Source organism: Phoenix dactylifera, unplaced genomic scaffold (genome assembly GCF_009389715.1).
Source record: "Phoenix dactylifera cultivar Barhee BC4 unplaced genomic scaffold, palm_55x_up_171113_PBpolish2nd_filt_p 000007F, whole genome shotgun sequence".
NCBI lineage: Eukaryota > Viridiplantae > Streptophyta > Magnoliopsida > Arecales > Arecaceae > Phoenix > Phoenix dactylifera.
In genome coordinates this window covers 3,707,012-3,727,234 of record NW_024067666.1, presented here as the reverse complement: position 1 = coordinate 3,727,234, position 20,223 = coordinate 3,707,012, and the positions used below count along the sequence as shown (strand labels likewise).

Genomic DNA, 20,223 nt, shown 5'->3' with positions numbered 1-20,223 from the left:
TGTCCATCCCTGGTTAATTCCAACACCTAACTAAGGCTGGTCAGCGAGGTAATATGTAGGTAATGAAGGTGACAGAAATCTCAAATGTTTTATAGAGCAAAGTGTCTAAAATAGAATGAATTATAAAAAAGGACTCTCCAAAGTTGGCCAAAATAGATGATGCAGCCGTTAAGGTTTGAAGCAGAGAAAGTTGCTGGATAACATGTACTTGACACACAAAAAGGGCAAAAAGGTACTATGATCAAGCTGAAACGAGGTTTGGATAGGACTTTGCTGATTAACACATAGGCAACAGATACGAAACCAGTTATATATTGAATCTTCAAAATTTTGTAAAGACCAAATTGTGCAACCAATAACACAATCTGCCAATGGTGGCAAGAGCAGAGATCTAAGATCATGTTGAGCATTCTGCGAACAAAGCGAAAAAGCAGTCCCTCCTAGATCATCAGTCCCTGCGAAGAGAGAACAGGGGCCTGTCATTTTGTACACAGCCTGCTAGAAGTAACATAAGGCTAAAAGTAGGAATTAAGCAGAAAAATAGAATCTCATTCTGTTGAACATTAAGCATCAAGGAAATAGATAAATACTTCAACGGCCACCAAGTTCCATTTTCCAGGTGCTTAAGCTGTCAGATGCAACAAAAATACATCTGTAAGCAGGCATTCAATCCACTACATCACCATTCAATTTTTCTCAACTCAAATGAGATGCCTCATAACAGTGCAGATGTCCGGCCAGGGTCTCTCTCATAGCCTTGCCGTCAGGATCCACTTGCTGACAGCTTTGTTCTTTGTAACCAGCATCATGGTGATCCGATAGGGCAACATTGGCATGCAGTTCATCCCCGTTATCAATAATTATGTTGTGAAGTAGACAGCAGACGAGGATGATGCTTGGCAGCTTGTGCTTATCTGGTCTCCACATGACTTTGTGTAGGATCCTCCAGACACCCTTTAGTTGTGACAAGGCCCTCCCTGCTAGCAACCTTACTTCATTGTGTTTCGCATTGAAGGCAGCCATTGAAGCTGATATGCCTTTACCATCGTATGGAGTCATGAGCCACGAAAGAAGAGGATAGGCTGCATCTCCCACTATGAATTCTCTGATCTCTGTTTTTTCTGCAGACATTCTAACTGGCCCATTCAAACGCTTCCCACTCTCGCAGTGTTTGAAAAAGCCCGAACACTTCAGTAGGCGGGAAACAGTCATGCCTCCAGGCCAACCAGTCACTATGTCAATGAACCTCATTTCATGGTCTACTATACCTTGTAAGAACATGCTATAGTTTCTCTCATGGTCACACCAATCATCTGATGACTCCACTGCTGGCAGCGTCATGATGATATGCGTTGCATCAATTGCTCCACAGCAATTAGGTAGACCATAGGTTGTCTCAAACTGGTTTTTGATTTGCTCCATTCTGTCTGGGTCAGGCCATTTGATATGGTGTCGTGCTCGCTCTTCCATTGACTCAATAAATCTCCAGGTCACCTGAGAAACTGTTGATTGCCCAACACCAAATGCAGCCCCAACTGATACTTGGGACTCGCCAGATGCTAACCTTCTCAGGGCAATGGCAACTTGCTTCTCAACACTGAGAAGCCTGCCTTCAATGTTTATGAGACCTGAAGGAGGCCTTGACACTAGATCCTGCCTCACTAGCGAACAGATGTACTCGAAGGTCTTCTTTGACACCCTGAAAAAATATTTGAATGCCTCATCTTCATCAGTTGGAACAGCTGGCCCTGCATGTCAGATGATCAGTTTCTTCTGGATCCATTGCATCAAAACAAAGGAAGCTGTTCATAGCAAATAACCTAACTAGTCTAGTAAGATATTCAACTTCAACTTTCTACTTAAGAATCAAATTCAAGAAAAGCAGTAAATATGTATATTATACATAAAAGAGAGAATTAAAAGAATGCCCCTTTCTGTTAACATAGACAAGCCATGTAGTCGTTAAAACGATATTTGCTTAGAAAAAAACATTCCGAAGTTTGGTTTCAACAAAAATGTTCATTTTAGTTTTGATCTTCAGTTATTATTTTCTTTACACATATGAGATAAAAAAAGTTATGTATTCGGTAGTGCACAAGGAGTCCATTTTCAACATCTCCTCCACCCTGCAACATCTGGGATAGGCAAGTTGTCTGAAGCATAAGGTTCTATCTGCCTTTTTAACTTACACAGCAATCTGGACAATGAACACTGTCTATCTTTTAATAACATAACAAGTTTAGTGGAAACTCCCGCAGTTATTCTAATCCCTCAAGCACACTTATTATTTCTGTCAACTGCTTCACTTGGTCATTTATTCGAAGGTATAATTTCATTGCTTGTTTTTCATAAGTGAACAATAATGTTTGAGTTTAATTGGTTGCAACTATTTCAGGAATCCTTTATTTCACATGATCAATATGGAAGATCCAAGGCAACTTATTTGATAATTTGTATTGGAGCTAGAAGGAGATTTCCTGGAGACAACTATGTTTAGTTTCCTTGGTTCCAGCTTCTGCATTTAGGTTGGTCCTCATCTTGTCATGAGAGTTTTCATTTGCTGTTGACTTTTGTATGGGTTGCTTTCTTTTTACTTGTTATTTCGGATTGATTGATATATCATTTCCTTTTCTATCTGCTTCCTTTCCCTCTTACTTTGGTCTCCGCAGGTGTTTAAACCTTGTCATTCCTTTTTGATGTTTCATATACCTGCATTTTGTTCTCTTACAGAAGCTCTTTCTACCAAGTACAAGATCAGAAGTAAGCAACCGGTGCTGTAATGATCTAGAAAACTGTGTACCAACTTGCAAACTAACCAACGCATAAATATGCCACCCATAACTGATAACATATTTTGTTCATCTCAGATGAAATTTGACTTCGTCAATCCAAGAGCATCTCTTGGAAACACCGATCCAAGAACATATGGACTAATCCACAACATGGATAAAATAGGACCACCCAATTTGATTTGATACACTATATAAAAATCTTAAATGCAGAGAAAAAAAATTCAAATCCTCTTTGCAGTTGTCAAATTAAGTAACATAAGATATTTATATTATTCCTTAAATTTATCCACGTACTGAGTCTCCATTAAGATTCGTCATTCATAGACGATGAGATAATGTTAGAGAGTACCAAATCGAAAGCTACAAGAAATTTTCCATTATGTTTTATATTGTCATCAAGGTTGTCGAAAGAAACTACTAAGGAGCGTAGGTAGCATCCAAGTCCAGACTGGGATTCTATGTCACAACGCATTGGCTATCAGAAATCTTGGCGCAGAAAAAAGCCATTGGAAAGGGAAATCGAGAAAGCAATACCAAGAAAATTAAGAGCATTTTAGGTTATTTGATCGGGAAGCAAATCTTATACTAAAGCCAACAATAAAAAGGGGGAAAAAGAAAAATCAAAATCTTCTTGTCAAATAATTCTACTGAGATAGCTACGAATCATATTAAGCTATCAAAAATTCCTTTTTGGGTTTCTTCAAAAAGAAATCATACTTAAAATCCAATAAAAAACACACATTTAGCACGAATTAGGCGAAACCACCAGCAACACTACCTAAAATCGAATTCCAATTAGCATTTTCTAAGCTTAAAATAAATAACTAGAAACAAAGAATGATGGATTAAATCACCTACCAGAATTGCAATTCTTCTGCCAGAAGCTGTACCACCAATCGATTTCCAACGCCTTGGGTTCTGCCGGTTTGGGGTCCGTGCTGCTTTTGTCGCCGAATTTTGCTTTCCGTTTGGTTTTCTTCGATTTCTTCGGCGGAGCCATCGAGCAGAGGGACTTCCCCTCCTCCCAGTCTCCTCTCTCTCTCGCTCGGACGATTTTTTGGGCGCTTCCCTCTTTTTACTCTTTACTAATTATTCGTTGCATGGTTTGGAAACTCTCTTCGGGAGAGTAATAGGAGGGTGGCAAAGGCTCCAGCCCGGTACGAGGAACAGCATCCGAATCCGGCTGGGTGCATATATCGGATTCGGGTCTGAAACAGAAATGAGAGCCCTAGGGCTGCAAATGATTCAAAGTTTTTCAAAAGGCTCATCTTGATGGCAGCTTAGTGTGTGCTTGAATAAATTTCAAAGCTTGGCTTTTAAATGAGTGGAGACTCAAACACTTATCCGGCTTGACTAAAGCTTCGCATTGAGGAGCTTGCTTATGTAATGAGCCGAATCTTAGCGGTATGGTATTGGGCTCGAGCCGGCTCACCTACTTCCTAATAGGAGGTTGAGGGTGTAAGCAAGATTTTCTTAATAGAATTGTTATTTAAGTAGAAAGATATTGCATTCTTGACCGCGTGAAATAATAAATAATAAAACAAGTGGGGTCTAAATTTTAATGATGAGTTAATACAATATACGTCAGTAGTTTGATTTACTAATTGGTAAATAAATTGCACCCTCTAATCTAAAATCATAATAATCTATGGAGATCCATGGGGATACATATAAATCAAGATGGGCATTTTTACTTTAAAACTTTTGTCAACTTGACAATTTTGGAGTGTTTAACTTTTGTTGTCATGAAACCCGTCATCTAAACATGAGCAAAATCAGCCTAGCTCACCCAACTCAGCTCGAATGAGGTTTGTAACATGATGGATTGGTCTAGAAATTTAAGCCTGAATCAAGATCAAGCCAAGCTCAGATTTTAAAGGAGCACCAGAATCTTTCTTTTTCTAGTTTGACACCTCCTTATTTAGTTTTGGAGATGTTGGTAGGGTCAAGTATGATGTTCCAGCTTGGCCAAATCCAATGAACAATCTGACATTCGACGGTTTTGGAGATATCAAGTACGATAGAGAGATCAAGCATGACTTTTTGGTAGCCCAAACCTATTTAACAATCTTGGCAGGGTTAAACCCAATCAATAGCATATTTAGAGAGATCAAGCATATGTTCCTGATGGGATGAGCAATCATTAGAATCACATTTATGTCCTAGTATCCAATAATCAAAGATTCTTTTTTTAATCTATTCAGCATAAAGTCGAAGATATGTTGATGATAAATACCTAAAGCATTAATATCATAACAAATGCTTCTTTTTCCTCATTATTGTTGATGTCATTGTTCTTATTACTAAAACTAGATGCAAGTATTGTCATTATTATTGTTGATGTTGCTATTGTTATTATTTGGTTTAATAACTTTGGAGTTTAGAAGAAAAATGAACTTATTTAAGATGATCTTTTTTGGTTGGGTATTTTTTAATATGTTATTTGAGGGGCCCTTGGAGCAAATGATGTTAGAAATCAATATTAGTGCAAAAAGGAAATTATCCAATGATGAGAGCCAATATTGGACTAGGTTTGGTAGCATAATATTTTATGCTGAGTAACACTAGTAGAGCAGGAGGATAGTTGTTATGTAATTGGTTCAACTAATTTGGCCAATAAAATTTGATTATATTTTCTAATCTCAAAATTGCTTAGGTCTTATCTTTGGATCTTGTTGTGTCTGACTAGGCCCCAACCTGCCACATGTCTTGACTAATGTATGATTTATTCTGTTGTATCCACATTTCAAAATCATTGGGTCGCTAATAAGTCTTTAATCCATTTTATAATCCATAGTTAATTAATCATAAGTCTGAGCTAGGTCATATTGGATCCAAGGTTGGGCTGGATTTTGGAAATATCCAATTTAGTTGTAGCTAAAACATAATTCTATCTTATTTGGCTGATTTTGGGCCTATCCATAGAATTCTAGTCCAACATATCTATTATGGATACATTATCAAAATGTTGCTAAATCTATATATGAGATGATGTTGAAAGTATGATAAAATTTATATGAATCAAATGATGTAATTGTAGATCGTGTAACTTCGCCAACCAAAATAGGTATGTTGAAAAGTTTAATTTAGGATCTAGCTAGAAATATATTTTTTGTGAACCTATGAACTATTCTTTTATCTATATAGGAAGATAGATAAAAGATTGTTTGATGATTATCGATGACTGGTTGCTATATAGATATAAGGATAGTAGAATTAATTATAGACCTTAATGGGGATCGTATATTGCAGTTTCCATATATAGAATGAAGTGTGAACATCAATATGCTCTAAGATGCACCTCAATCCCTTAGTCTTACTCCATGATGGAGCATTGTCATCCATGGTGGTTCAACTTTGTTCCTGCCAAAATCTAACCGACCAAACTGAATGCATGGATGAATGTTGACTAGCTAGTTCTGCTTGTATTACTTGGACTGGTTTGCTGGACAAACAAATTTGTTTGGAGTTATGAGTCTGACTTGAAAATAAAAGAGAAAACACCGAAGGTCACTGGACTTTGTTTGGTGAGAGATTCTTCGATGCTTAAGTCAGGCAAATATTTTGAAAAATAGTAGATGATTCACCCTTATTGTTACTCATGATGGAGCTTTGCCGTCCAAGATGATTCACCTTCACCATATTTTTTCTTTCCATATATACATGCAATAAGTACTCCAACTATAAAAAAAAATCGCCATATAAACTCCCATTGAATTCCTTAAGACATCAAGTTTTCTTATCAAGAAAAGAAAACTAGTCTGCCTTATAGTATATAAATCCATCTCATGTTCCACCTAATGGTTCTGTTCCACCCTAAGTTTGCGCTGTTCACCTTAGTTTTTTACTCAAAACTTTCTACTGTTTTCTCTTTCTTATCCTTGCCTCTCTATTTCTAGCCCTTCTTTTTTGATGGCCCATTGGATTTTAATAAAACTTGACATAAACCACAATTAGTTTTAGGTCAAATAACCTATTCCTATCTCATGCTTCCATAAAAAGAAGAAAAATCTCCCAGCGACAAAAAGATAGCAAAACAAAGGCAAACCTTATTATTAAATGGACTACACGAGCAAATTATGATAAATTTAACAATATTATCTTTTATTTGCGGTATAATTTTGTCCAACTTTTTTAAAAAGCGAAAGAAACGTGCATGCATACAGTTACCCAGGTTTAAATTATTGGAGATGCACCATTCAAGATTTGAACCTACAATCTTAGTTGTTAAGCGAAGCGATTGTAATCATGAATATGAGCCCTAGTTCATAACGATTTTGTCTAACACAGAAAAGATTGCCCTTGCTTATTTTGTGACTCACTATTGATTATATCATGGCATAGGCTCTAAGCTTTACAAAACTATCCAAATTATTTTTTTTTGGGTTTGCTTGGATGAACAAGTCAAGATACATTTACTCCAACCACCCTAACAACTCTTTTAATAACCATCAAAGGAAATAAATCAAAATTATACCAAATGTTTGCAAGCTCCCTATCAAGTGGGACCAATCTTGCTCCATCTAAATCTAACCTGGTCCCACAAATGAGTGCACTAAACAACTCAGGCCCCATATTGAGCCTCTCAAAGGGTCCAATCTAGTAATCTTGTCCAAGTGACTGGATCATCATGAGATTGATCCTGCTGAACATATAGTCATTAACTTAGACTCAATCAATGCCCATAAATTTCTAGGCCTGTAGTGGACTAACACAATAGATGGCGAGTCCCTTTCCCAATCGGTCTCCTATCAGATGGGCTAAAACCACCATTCTTAAGAAATACAAAAAAAGAGAAGGACAGCTCTCAAAACCGCCTTGACAAAACCGGCTACAGTTCAGAAGCTGCTTCGCTCCTGATATTTTTACTCTCGTTATTCTACATCATGCACCCACATAATCTCAACCGTTCATCATTGAAGATTTTATACTGATAGAACGGTTGGAGAACATCAGCCGCGTAATCATAATAAAATCCGGGATAGAGATTATCCATTACGTACGGATAACCGGAGGGGCCGAGGTGGAGGCGCAGTCCGGTTACGATACGCGCTCTTTTTTTTTTTTTTTTTATTGGTCTTTCCTTTTTCCGCTCTTTTTCTTCGGCGATAAATCCGAAGGGTTTAAGGAGTTTCGATTCGAGAAAATCTTCCGATTTTATCGACCTCGATTGCGCTTATCTTCTGGTATTCTTCGATTCCTCCACGTTTTCTTCTCGTTGAGGCACCTTTCTTCTCTCTCTGTCTCTCGCCTCTGTCTCGACTCGGGGATGAGAAGAGACGAAGTGGGTTTTGGTATGAGGCTCTGTTTCGAATTTTCTGATTTGGTTTCGAGTTTTGGAAGGGATTTTTGATTATTTTGCTGGGGATTTCGTAGGGATTTACGTTTGAAAGGTACGTTTTCTTTGAAAATAGAGTCTGACCTACTATCTGTGGCCGATAGGAGGCATAGCAAGAGATGACTAGGAAGAAAGAACTTTGATTTGTTCTCCTATTAATTGTCGGGTTTTTTTTTTTGGATGGCGTTGTTGATGACTTGCTCTTTGTGTTGTTTTTCTTTGAAGTTTGTGGGAGGACTTATTTTTTATTTTAGCACTTTAATACTTATATTGTTATTATTTATTGCATCAAAGATGGCATTTTTTGTTAATTTTAGGTAGTTTTGAAGTAATTGTTAACTGGGTTGTAGAATAATGCCCGTTCTAGATAAAGTTTTGGTGCGTTTGTTCATACGGGGCTTAAAGAATGTGGTCTTTTGCCATGGTTTGCTTTTGTTTTTGAATTTATGTAAACCCTCTTCTTTGTTGGGTATTGATGAACGAGGTGATTTCTTATCTTGCAGATAGTGAGTGAAAGGAGAGGGGTTTCAGGCTCAAATCTGTGAGCGGAGCTCCTCTCTCATACGAAGTTTGAGTCTGCTTTATTACTACAGAAAGAAGTAGCTTGCTTTTTGGGATTGCAGGTTGTTGTCTTTTAGTTTGTACTCCGGAGAATTACTACCAGAGGTTAATCTGAAACAAGAAAGGAAACCGTTATTATGGGTTCTGTTTTTGGCTGTTTGCGCCCCGATGATCATGAAGAAAATGAAAATCCCAATACTCCTGTCTGCTCCAGCTGCTTTTCTCAGCAGATTATAAATGTGGTACGTTCCAAATTTTTAGTTTGTGACATACTTTAGTTTTGTTCTAATGACCAGTATGTTGGGATTATGAAATTTTGTCATCCAAGTTACTATTTTGGTCTTGCCCATGCATCCCTTTTAGCTTCATTCAAGATTCTTCCCCTTTTCTCATAAATATGATATCAGGTAAGATGATTGATCAGGATGACTGGATGCAACTTTAAGACACTTAATGAAGGTAGAATACATCATCTCTACAAGATGACGGCTCCATCATTTAATTCAAGTTATATGACAGTCAAACTATACTATTTTTTTAGCTTTGATTTTGTCTTGCCATCTAAAAATCTGGGAGCACATTAAATAGTAAAAGCCAAAGAAAGAGGAATCCTAAAGTATTTTGATATTACAGTGCACCTCAACAGATCAAGCCTGAGACTTGCATAGTAGTTAACCTTTTAGACATTTTCATTATCGTAACATTTAATACAATACAAGACATAATATGCATGGCAAACAAGGAAGAGAACCACGTTCCATGCAGCGAATCCTGAAAAAGTGAAGGTTTCCCTAATGTTTTAGCATTTAAATTTTACAATATTCTCATCCTTTTCTTTCCTTTTAATTTTGGTTAGATAGGTGACTGGTTACTGCAAACAAGTGGCACTGCCATATGATACATAATTTCCTATGTGCATGATAAATATGACACTATGGAGTCGGCATTTATGTGATCTAGTCATTGAAGCCAATATCTTTGTTTGCACTCAAGTGGGCATTAAACTATTGATAGATAAGGACATAATGTCGCATTTGAGACCAGTGATAGGTAATTGTTTGAGATTGTCTCGTCATATGTAGCAAAGACAATGAAGGTGTTGAGGATTGGTGTCCTGAATACATGTTGAATGATTGGAGTGGTTCAAGAAAGACTAGGTAATACTTCAATAGAGGTCGTGAGAAAAAATTGTAAACTTTTTCAATTGGCCTTCCTCTGCACTTATGCAATGTATGATTTGTCTAGCTGACCCCTAATTGATGAATTGTGTCTGACTGGTTAAATTTATGTAAGTTAAAAAGTGAAAAAGCTCGTATATGTTCATTTCAAAGAGGCTTTAGCTACTTGTATTGTCACCACTGCAATTTCACATTACCAAGATGCTAGCATGATGATTTTCCACAAATCGATTCTAGACCACGATCTGAAGCTTCAACCTGAATAAAGCTCTCTCTCTCTCTCTCTCTCTCTCTCTCTCTCTATATATATATATATATATATATATATATATATATATATATATATATATACATACCTCTGTTAGCATAGTAACTTTGGTGAGTTTGTTGTTGTTGAAAATAATAATCTTTTGGATTTTAAAGGAAAAAAAGGGAGATCATTGTAGTAATGCCTAATCAAAAGTATTTCTCATATAACCAAAATCAGAAAAAGAGTAAACTTGCTGGAGAAGCTTAAAAAAAAAAGTGTCTGACCTATGTGTATTGCAAGCTACTACTTGTATAAAATATTGGCTTTGCATCATTTCACAGCAAACTCATTGGAGATTTAGGTGGATTTGGCCAAACCAGAATAATTTAATACATCATGAATCTGACATGAACCCCAAATCTCAATTGGCATATCAAGTCCAAGTCATTGAGTTTTAAATCTAGATTCTGTACCTTATCCAAGTGACAATAAAGGGTTGTTTGGTTGTCTGTGAGTTTTTTCTAAAACAGACAATCAGAAAACATGATTCTGTAAAGGATGTTCTAGGAAAAATAAGGAAGAACCTGTTTTTCATAAAACTCATTTTTCAGATTTTAATGTCCTACCAAATTTGGTAAAACAGATTTTATGGAAAACAATCAACCATTTTTGTAAAACTCCTTCACTTAAAGTCTTTTGTCCACCTATTTTAGTAGAACTTATCAACCAAACAGCCTTGAAATCTTGCAGAATTAGATTCAATCCATTATAATCAAATAGATCTGAGTTGGAATTGCCGAACTGTAAATTGGACCATCAAATTTGGCATGAGTTGGACTGAACCCCTATTGGTTGATTCCAGCTCTAATTCCTATATCCTTATCCAATTCATACTAGATTTGTTTCATGCAGGAATCGAACTACATTAGGCTTGTTTGCACCTATATTTCTACCTTTCCTTTTTTTTCTTTTTTGCTGTGTGACCCTCTTTCTTTCATGTTGCTTTTTCGAAAATCATATTTTGTGTTATGCATTTACCAAACATCAAACATGTGAACGGTTGTTGTCCTTTAAAACAATTCAAAGAAAATGCTCTTGTGAAGCCCTCTTGGGAAACCAAAAACAATGCTAAACCCTAGTTGCCAGAATCTGGTGTGGGTGCAGGGAAGCGGATTTTTAAGATACACTTGTGGTAAGGACATGCTTAGGGAGTGGGTGCGGGTTGGAGAATCCGGGAAGATTCCGAAATTGGTGCATTACCCTAGGTAGAAGCTTCCAATACCTAACTACTAAACACACTATATGCTTTTGTCACTCTTAGTCAATATTGCAAACTTACTTTTAAATTAACTTATGTAGGCAGTTCACATTTCACTGTCAGTAAAGCATTCTAATTAAATGCACACCTATAACCCTTCAGAAAGCTTGTTAAAGGCTGAAGTAGAACCAAACTAACACCTTGTTAGTCGCAATAGTTGAGGTTCTCGCCATAACTAATATTTTCTGTGTCTTTGAAACTTGCATGCTTATCACAGGTATATCAGTGCCACATATGAATGTTTAAACATTTCTGTATACAGTTTGCTAATTACTGCTCGTTTGCCATGGTGTTGTAGGTCCAGTGACCTGGAGGTACTTTGTTTTTTTCCCCCTAGGTAGAACCTGGATGTACTTCAGATTTATATCATTCAGTTCCTGCAGGTTTTAAACCTTGCATGGTTGCTAGCAGTCTTAATTTGTCCTATCTTAATTTATTTTGTTAAGTTTTTCAACTATACATCTCATAAGGATTCAGGTTGCAGCAGAACTTCACTTCGTCTAAAGTATAATGGTGTAATCCAAGAGTCCATGCTTCTATATGTCATGAAAGCAGTATGTTTTAGCATGTGACATGCATTTATTTTCATGTGAATAGTTGTGGGCTTCTAGGTTTCCATGGAGCTCGTTTGAGGGTCACTATTTACTTGTACAAACCCATGATTCCTCTGTTTTATCTCTCCTGACTTCTTTATTCTTGAAATCTTGTTAGGTAATTAGAAATCATGTCTTTAGTATGGAGAAACAGTATATGTTTTGAGTCAGTTTTGACTGATAATATTACGATGTTGTCAACATTATGTTTTGGAGGTAATGTATGAGGGTCCCAATATTTGGCTAAATTTTGATTCCAAAAAGCAAATATTTTTTATTAGAGCTGATCATGGGCCAGGCCTCAGGCCTAAATTATATTCATTTTTAGTCAGGCTTTGGGTTAGGCCTATTTAAAATTTGACATTGTCTATGTCTATGCCCGACCCATGATCAGCTTTAGTTTTGATGCATGGTGGTTACTTTTGGTATGAGAGAATATTTAGAGAATCAGTTTTATTTGAGCATTACATGTGAATAACAAGTCTTATTTCTGTTTTATGTATTATTTGCAGTACATTGCATTATTTCGAAGAGAACAAGCACGTGTTTCCCCTTCATCTGAGCAGGCGGCAACTCCTTCAGCCTCTACATCTCTCACTGAAGAAAATTCCATAGTTGATACTTATCATCCTCCTCCAAGGCCTTTACCTTTTGACGATCCTAGATGTTCCCAGTTACGGCATCAGCATGGGCGTGTGTCAAGGTGCGATAAGGGATCGGCTCATTTCCATGAGGTTTCTCACCCACTCAGACGCATCAATGATACTGACAAAGAATCAATAGGCACAACAAAATTGTGGGGTAGATCTGACTATGAAGGGGGATCTAAGATATGCTGCCCTGAGTCTTCACTGGATCACCTGTCAACAAAAGTGGCAAGTGCAGCTATATATGTTGATTCTTCATCTGAAGATGAAGATGTGTGTCCAACTTGCCTTGAAGGTGCATTTCAAGAAGCCTGTTCTCTATACTCTTCATTCTAGATACCATGCTTGACTAGATTATTCCCATTGAATGAGATGAACTTGTTGATTTCTAAATATACAAGAACTTTAGATTGTAAGGTAAGGTATAGCAAAACATGCTGAATTGTTAAGAAGACAAGAATATGTAAAAGCTAACTCCAGGCCCGCAATCTCAGTACCTAATATTGTATTAGTACCTTACCAATTCGATACAGTATGGTATACACCTTGTATCGAAATAGCTCTCTAATCATTTTTTCTCAATTTTTATCTCGGTATGCCTTGATATGGATCGGTATACTTCGGTACGGATCGGTACGCATCTTCGTACACCTCAATAGAGGTCAATATGGTACGGAGCGGTACGGCTTGGTATGGGCAGTACCGACTCGAAGTTGAGTATCGTACCGATTTTCTTCTCTTATGGTACAATACGCCCTGTAAGGGGTGGTACGACACACCATGAGCTAACTGCTTGGAGTTCATAATGCTAAGGGAAGATCTTGTCACACATCTTTAATGCTTGAAATAATCTTAAGTTCCAAAACAAGAACAGTTCCAATTCCAGCAGGATTATGGTCTTGTATATATCTTCATTTTAATGTATCTCTAGCTACAGTAAATATTCCTAGTATTGCTTCAACACAGATATGAGAATAAGATATGGACATATATCTAAGTGTCCCACTTAGTGGGAGGAAAAAATATAGAGGCAATAATCTATAGGTTCACATATAAATTTAACTAAATTTTATATTTATACCTTTAAATATATTTTTTAAATATTAAAAAGCAAATGCTAAAAATATACTATTTGTTAAGGTCTTTTAATATACATATTTCTCATTCTTTCCAATTAACTTAAAGATATTGGCAAAATAATATTTTGTAAAGTTATTTCAATACCAACATTTTTGACAAATCTAGAAGACAAACAATTATTCGCTCCTAATATCAAATTAGAGGATCAAACTCATTATTGAAAAAGTTCAACTCTTCTGATCTTTAAAAGTCATTGCCAAAGAACATTCCGAGTATCCAAGTATCCGATACTTATCCAACTTCAATACGTATTTGATATGGATTCTAGGAGCTAGATGCTAGTATCCACGTAACATTGAATATTCCACTTATGGAATGGACAAATTGCTTCATTTAGCGTGTACCGAGTTAGCTATGAAGCAGGTTGTGTTATAGCAGTTATGCTACCTGCATGTGCCTTCTCTAATTAGGAGTGACATTGATAATTGAGAATTAAGAAACCTTTTTCCAAGAAATTCAAAGTTATTTCTACTGTGATGGTAAAATTTGCTATATGCAGTTAGAGAATGTTTGTTGGTGCTGCTAATATATTCTGTTATCATGCATGGTTGCCATGGCTAATTTCTGGATGAAACAAATCTTGATAAAGGTCTATCTAAATGTGGTTTTACGTTATGCTGAAATTTCCTATCAAAGTTCTGAATCTTCCTGGAGGGTAGATGGAGCAAGCAAATATTTCTTTACACAGCATGCTTATCTAATGCAGACTTCAGTAAGCTTGTAGCATTCGATGTTAAGTGTTTCTTCTTTTTTCTCTCCTGATTTTGTGTGCAGAGTACACATCTGAGAACCCAAGGATCATACTGCAGTGCACTCATCATTTCCACCTCTGTTGTATATATGATTGGATGGAGAGAAGTGAAGCCTGTCCAGTCTGTGGCAAGGTGACTGGTTTCCCCCATTTGGTGCTTCAATTCGTTTAGTCTTCTCAGCCATAAATCTATTCATTTATTGCTTTTGGATTACCTTATCAATTTTAAATCAATTTTCAGGTTCAAAATGTAGCCATGAGGAGTTTTATATAGGGCACTAGTAGTGCAATGAAATCTAATTCAGTGAGAAATAGATAAAAATTGATCTTCAATTGTGGGTTCCATCATGATTTTTCCTTTCCTAACATTTTCTGTTAACCAATTATTGGTCTTGTCCTGATAGTGTTTTTGGTCTACTTTTAAGTGTGGAATCTTCTTCAGGATAGCAAGAAGATTTATTACATGGCTAATCTTCAAAAAACTAATTATTTACATTGGGCAATGTACAAACTGTAGCTTTTATATTTAAAGTCCTTCTAAAGGATATACAAACCTGTGAAAGGTAATAGTACCTTTTGGCCTTTTAATGTCAACTTACATGGCATCATTAAACCGGGAGCTTGTAAATTAATTCTGGAATACGCCCAGTTGTCTGTGACTTGGGTCTTTCCATGTTTACATGGATTGTAGAGATTCACTTATATAAGCCTATCCTAGAGCCTGAAAATATCATTTATGAATAGTGCAAAGTAATCATTGGTAGTTAGGATAGAGATAATGAAGCATATTAACACATTTGAGGGCTATATTTTCAGAAGAACGAGGTTCTGAGAAAAAAATAACATAGCTTGATTTTAGTCTGAAATATGGAACCGGTGTTGGAGGGTTTTTTTTAATACAAAGAAAGAAAAAAGGTGTTGGTAAATCTTTTCACAACAAAATTAAGATGATTTTGCGTGTACTGTACCAGTAAAAACTGAACAAAACACTGAGTAGATGGAGGTTTAAGGAAGAGGGTGATTGCCAAAATTTTCTATATTGTACTAGTGATTGCCAAAATTTTCCATCTTGTACTATGTGTCTCTGCCAAGATCATTATTTACTGCCACCAGCATTTCTCTTGTCATTTTCTGGTTTTTCTTCCTTAAAAACATTCACTCGCCATGGATGGGGTATGTGTATATGTGCATGTTTTGCATACACAATACACACCACGTATCATCGTGCTACCACTCAAAAATACATAACTAGGTTGGTAAGGCACATTTCCTTTTTTCCCTTTTTTTGCATCTGAAATGTTGTTAATTGCTTTCTACTGGCAAATAGGCTTGCTTTGGACTTTTCATATATGTTACTTATATGTTACTTGTCAGACTAGACCAATCTACTATCATTAAAACATATTGTGGAAGCATAGTTGTTACCAATGGGTATTAAACATGCACCATGCTTACTAAAAGAAGCCCAAATATTGTAACAGATTATTATCGCATTAAATTGAACAGGTGTCTACAGTGAAAAGCTAAAAAAAAAAGATTTGAAGAGATTTTGGACATTGAAAAGAAAATGATGGTAATGATTTATTCAACTTTGGATATTTGTAGTCTGGCCATATATAGACATCTATCAGCCTATACTTGGTGATTTCTGTGGCACAAAATTGCTACTGATTGAGATTGTTGGCATACCAATACAAACTGCAAATGATATGCACTCCCTGTATCATGTTGGTGAGTGAGTGAGTTTAGCACGAACCCGTATCCCATGCTATGATATGAATTCATCATTGTATGATGCAATCTGAGGTTCTTATGACATCATAAAGCTCTTCTTCGAGTACTTGCTGCGCATCTTATCATTCTGTCAAGACATGTTGCTTTGCAATCTACTTGAGCAAACGTTGGAATTACTACCTCTTCCATTGATAGAATGAAAGAGGCTGCACAGCAGAGGGGGCACCCTCAAGAGGGGTGTTGCCATGCATTCTCTCTTTTGCTTTTCATCATATATTGCTGTGCCACTATTCTGTTTTTCTCCATTTAATGACTGTAACTTTGTTCTTTTTGACAGGTGATGGTTTTCAATGAAATGACATGATCTCCGGTTGTAGATCTCACTCTTGTGTGATGGCTTGGAGGTTAACTTTATAAAGCATAAATTTCTTGGGAGGATGCAGGTGAAGTCATCAAAATACAGGCCAAAGATTGTCTTAGTTCGTGTCATAGGTTTATTTTTACATTGAATCTGTTATTGGTATGATTTTTTTTAAAGTTGATTTATTTTAGAAAAGCCTGACTTGCTGGTAGAGCAGTCACATCGGTAAGTTGATACTTGGACTTGAGTTTTCTTTCTTTTCTTTTCCTAGTATTATGATTTATTTTTGTTGATAAACCGGATGGATCTCACCTATCAAGTGTGAATATATCCCACAAAGTTAGAAAATAAAGTATCACGAAACTGTGAAGGTAAATTAGAAGCTGCGAGAGTGATCTGCAGCATTCTTTCCTTTTCTTTTCCTCTTTTTTCCCATTTCGAAACTAACTACATATATGCAGCAGGCTTAAGCAGCGACTACAATATGCAAAATGCTGTTGTGGCATTAAACATTATAAGGTTGCATTTTAGAATAATGTATAGTTTCCTGTGCATTGTAGCTCATGGGGAGCATGGAGAGTATCCACTTTGCCTGGCAATAAGTGGAGCTCGCCATGAATATTTTTGGTTTGGCATGATGTGCTATTCAGACCTTGGTTGTGTATCACACTGTTTCAGTCCTCTCCAAGGGTAAAACCTTATGCAGTTAGGCTTTTCGAAGTGCAGCAATAAAAAAATGGTGATAAGAACCTTTGCACATATGAGAATAGTTATGCTGGAATTTTATCAAATGTGGAAGAGAGGCACAAATTTTCTTTCTTCATAAAACATAACATACGGTTTAACATATATTATTCCATATCTTTATGCGTTATCATATTAGAAGAGAACTTAACTGGAAAGTTCACAGATCATGTCACCAGAAATATCAAAACAGGCAATGGAAAAAAACCACTTTGCAAAGCCGTCTCTTATGTATATTAATCTCAGATTCAACTTACAGGAGTACAAAGTTCATTAAATGCATACTTCAATGGGCAAAGAGATTTCAATATCTGGTGCAAATTATGGAGTAGGCATTGAAGTGTGCTCAAGAGTAATGTGCTGGTACAGCTACCATATCCTGTACTAATTACAGAGCAGCCAGTTGTTGATGAGATCTACCCTCTCTTGTGCCTGAGGATCACGGCACCAGACCATCTCGGCTGTTGATCAAATAGCTCTTTTTTACCTCCATCACAGAAACGTTTTCTGAACCTTTCCAACATCTGCATAGAATTTTTTATATGCAATTAAATCTGGGGGGGCGTTTGGTTTGCGATCGGAATTGAAATGAAATGGATCAGAATGAGAATCAAAATGGTCATATTTTTTGACGCATTTGGTTTGAGACTATAATTGGAATTGAAATGGGATTCGAATACTAACTAATAATCTGGATTGAATTTCAGAGAATTGGAGTATTCCAATTTTTTTTTTGGAATTGGAATGGATTGAATTTTAGAGAATTGGAGTATTCCAATTTTTCTTTGGAATTGGAATGGGATGAGATTTTCTCCAACGAAATATAGCTGAAATGAGAGTCACTCATTCTCATTCTCATTTAGAGCCTAACTCTCTCCAAGCAAACATTCCTATAGAGGTTTGGATTATATATTTGATGTGAAAGAACGATTGATCTTCTTTCGCGACATCAATTATTGGATCGTATCTAGCATAGATCTCAAAGTACTCCAAACTCTCTTTTATCTGCCTTTGTAGGTCACCTAACAGTTATTGCACGATATAATGGTGCACATTGTGAAGAAAAAAAAAAGAAAACAAATAAATGATTCTTCCATGTGAAATATACAACCTGAATTCTTGCCGTAATGTTGCAGTTGCACTGGCTCAATGATAGATTTTGCAATCCGCATATTGCTTTCCATGCAATGCAAAGCCTTACAATATAAATGATAACTCTAATGACAAATCTACATATGCCTACATATGCCTAATGATGGGGTTATAACGGGTATGGTCGGGCAACTAATGACGAATCTTGATTCGATTGGAAAGAAGAAAAATTTTCTTCAACCCGCTTAACTCGAATTTTTTAAAAGAAAACTAGAAAAAAATGGAGGAATTTTGAAAATAGGGCTTTAAGTCTTCTTTTTTTTCATTAATAGTTCTTCACATCTGAAACTGAGGTATATAGTCCCTATTTATAATACTAATGAGGTCCTCTCTTTCACAATTTGGGTTGGATTCCTCTTTTAGTACTAATTATCCTAAAATAAATATGATTAATAAAAATATTCTAAAAAAAAGATAAAATCTTTTGAGGAGGTAGATCTCAACTTTTATAACAATTCTACCTTCTATCGCTCCACCTGAAAACTTTCGGTTTGACCAATCCATTTCAAAGCCTAAATGATAGGCCTAAATGATAGAAGTTTGGTCCAATTCAACCTCTTAGGAGGTTGGCCTAAAGTTGTAGATCTCGAAAATATATTTAATTTTTTTAAAAAAAGGATCATCTCAATTGGGCATCGTATGACCAAGTTATGGCCTCTGAAAGTTTGGCATACGACTCGGCTTTCCAATGTGGCAGATCTTGTTTTTGAACCCTGTCCAGTCCTACTCGTAGTGGCCAAAGTGATCAACATCGAGTTTGGTGATCCTTCTGAATACTTATAGTGACCATAGTGATCCACATCGAGTTTGGTAATCCTCCTGAATACTCATAGTGGCCAAAGTGATACATATCGAGTTTGGTGATTTTTATGAATACTCGTAGTGGCCAAAGTGATCCACATCGAGTCCGATAATCCTTCTGGATTAAATCTACATATGCTCGGCTTCTTCACTTATTGATCGGTAGGCTATTATCAAATTATCACATCTTGTGTCTTTCTTATCATCGAACTTTCTGAACTTACTAAAAATTTTATGTAAGGTATGTTGGAGAGGGTAGGAGACTGGCAGCTGATGGTGGTCATTTAGCTGTTTTACCTGATGCTTGCTCCCTAAAAGAATTATGCGAGTTCAAACTTGCAGAGAGTGTGAATCTGTCAAATTCTTTAATAATTGCACCTCGAGCTGGTGTAGATGCCTCGGCATGCTCGTGCGAAAGATTGAGGTATGGTCTAACCCAGGAACTTCTTGAAATAGCACTAAATTACTCCAGTAGTTAGGTAGCAAGGCTCTTCACTAAGAAAAACTGAAAAAAACCTACCAGTTGGATATTCTATAAGCAGGGGCGGCCCAATTCTTATGCGATTGAGGCGGTCGCCTAAGATTCCGGCCCAAAGATGGCCCACCGCAGAAAAGGCCACAAAGACAAAATAGAAAGGAAAAAAGCCTCCTTAGTGAGTTCGCCTTGAGCTGGCCCACTACAGAGAAGGCCTCAAAGAAAAATGGGAAAAAAAAGGCCCTCTTAGTGAGTTCGTCTTAGGCCCCAGATGCATTGAGCCGCTCCTATTTATAAGCAATGGTTGTTGCCAAATCCAAACACAATGTCCTCAACAATTTACATAACACCATGCATCCTGCAACAATGTTGTAGTGAGTTACAGCAT

The 20,223-nt window shown here is 36.6% G+C and overlaps 2 protein-coding genes across 7 annotated transcripts; one reads left to right on the top strand and one right to left on the bottom strand.

The window, feature by feature from the left end:
• Window positions 1–236: 236 nt before the first annotated feature.
• Window positions 237–3,894, bottom strand: LOC103704497 (protein ANTAGONIST OF LIKE HETEROCHROMATIN PROTEIN 1). 2 transcript variants are annotated; one of them, XR_603622.4, is made up of 3 exons: window positions 3,651–3,894; window positions 591–1,748; window positions 237–455 (listed from the first exon to the last, which is right to left on the bottom strand). XR_603622.4 is itself a non-coding variant. In XM_008787814.3 (2 exons), the coding sequence occupies exons 1-2, from the start codon at window positions 3,790–3,792 to the stop codon at window positions 697–699; spliced, it is 1,194 nt and encodes a 397-aa protein (XP_008786036.1). In that variant the 5' UTR covers window positions 3,793–3,894; the 3' UTR covers window positions 297–696. The 2 variants fall into 2 exon arrangements, 1 of the variants encoding a protein (XP_008786036.1); XM_008787814.3 differs by having other exon boundaries at window positions 297–1,748.
• Window positions 3,895–7,752: 3,858 nt separating this feature from the next.
• Window positions 7,753–17,045, top strand: LOC103704496 (E3 ubiquitin-protein ligase At3g02290). Of its 5 annotated transcripts, none has more exons than XM_008787812.4 (5): window positions 7,753–7,831; window positions 8,634–8,933; window positions 12,543–12,972; window positions 14,592–14,701; window positions 16,640–17,045. In XM_008787812.4, the coding sequence occupies exons 2-5, from the start codon at window positions 8,829–8,831 to the stop codon at window positions 16,664–16,666; spliced, it is 672 nt and encodes a 223-aa protein (XP_008786034.1). In that variant the 5' UTR covers window positions 7,753–7,831; window positions 8,634–8,828; the 3' UTR covers window positions 16,667–17,045. The 5 variants fall into 5 exon arrangements, with proteins under 5 accessions (XP_008786034.1, XP_008786032.1, XP_008786033.1 ...); XM_008787810.4 differs by lacking the exon at window positions 7,753–7,831 and adding an exon at window positions 7,844–7,978; XM_008787811.4 differs by lacking the exon at window positions 7,753–7,831 and adding an exon at window positions 7,844–8,086.
• Window positions 17,046–20,223: the final 3,178 nt, after the last annotated feature.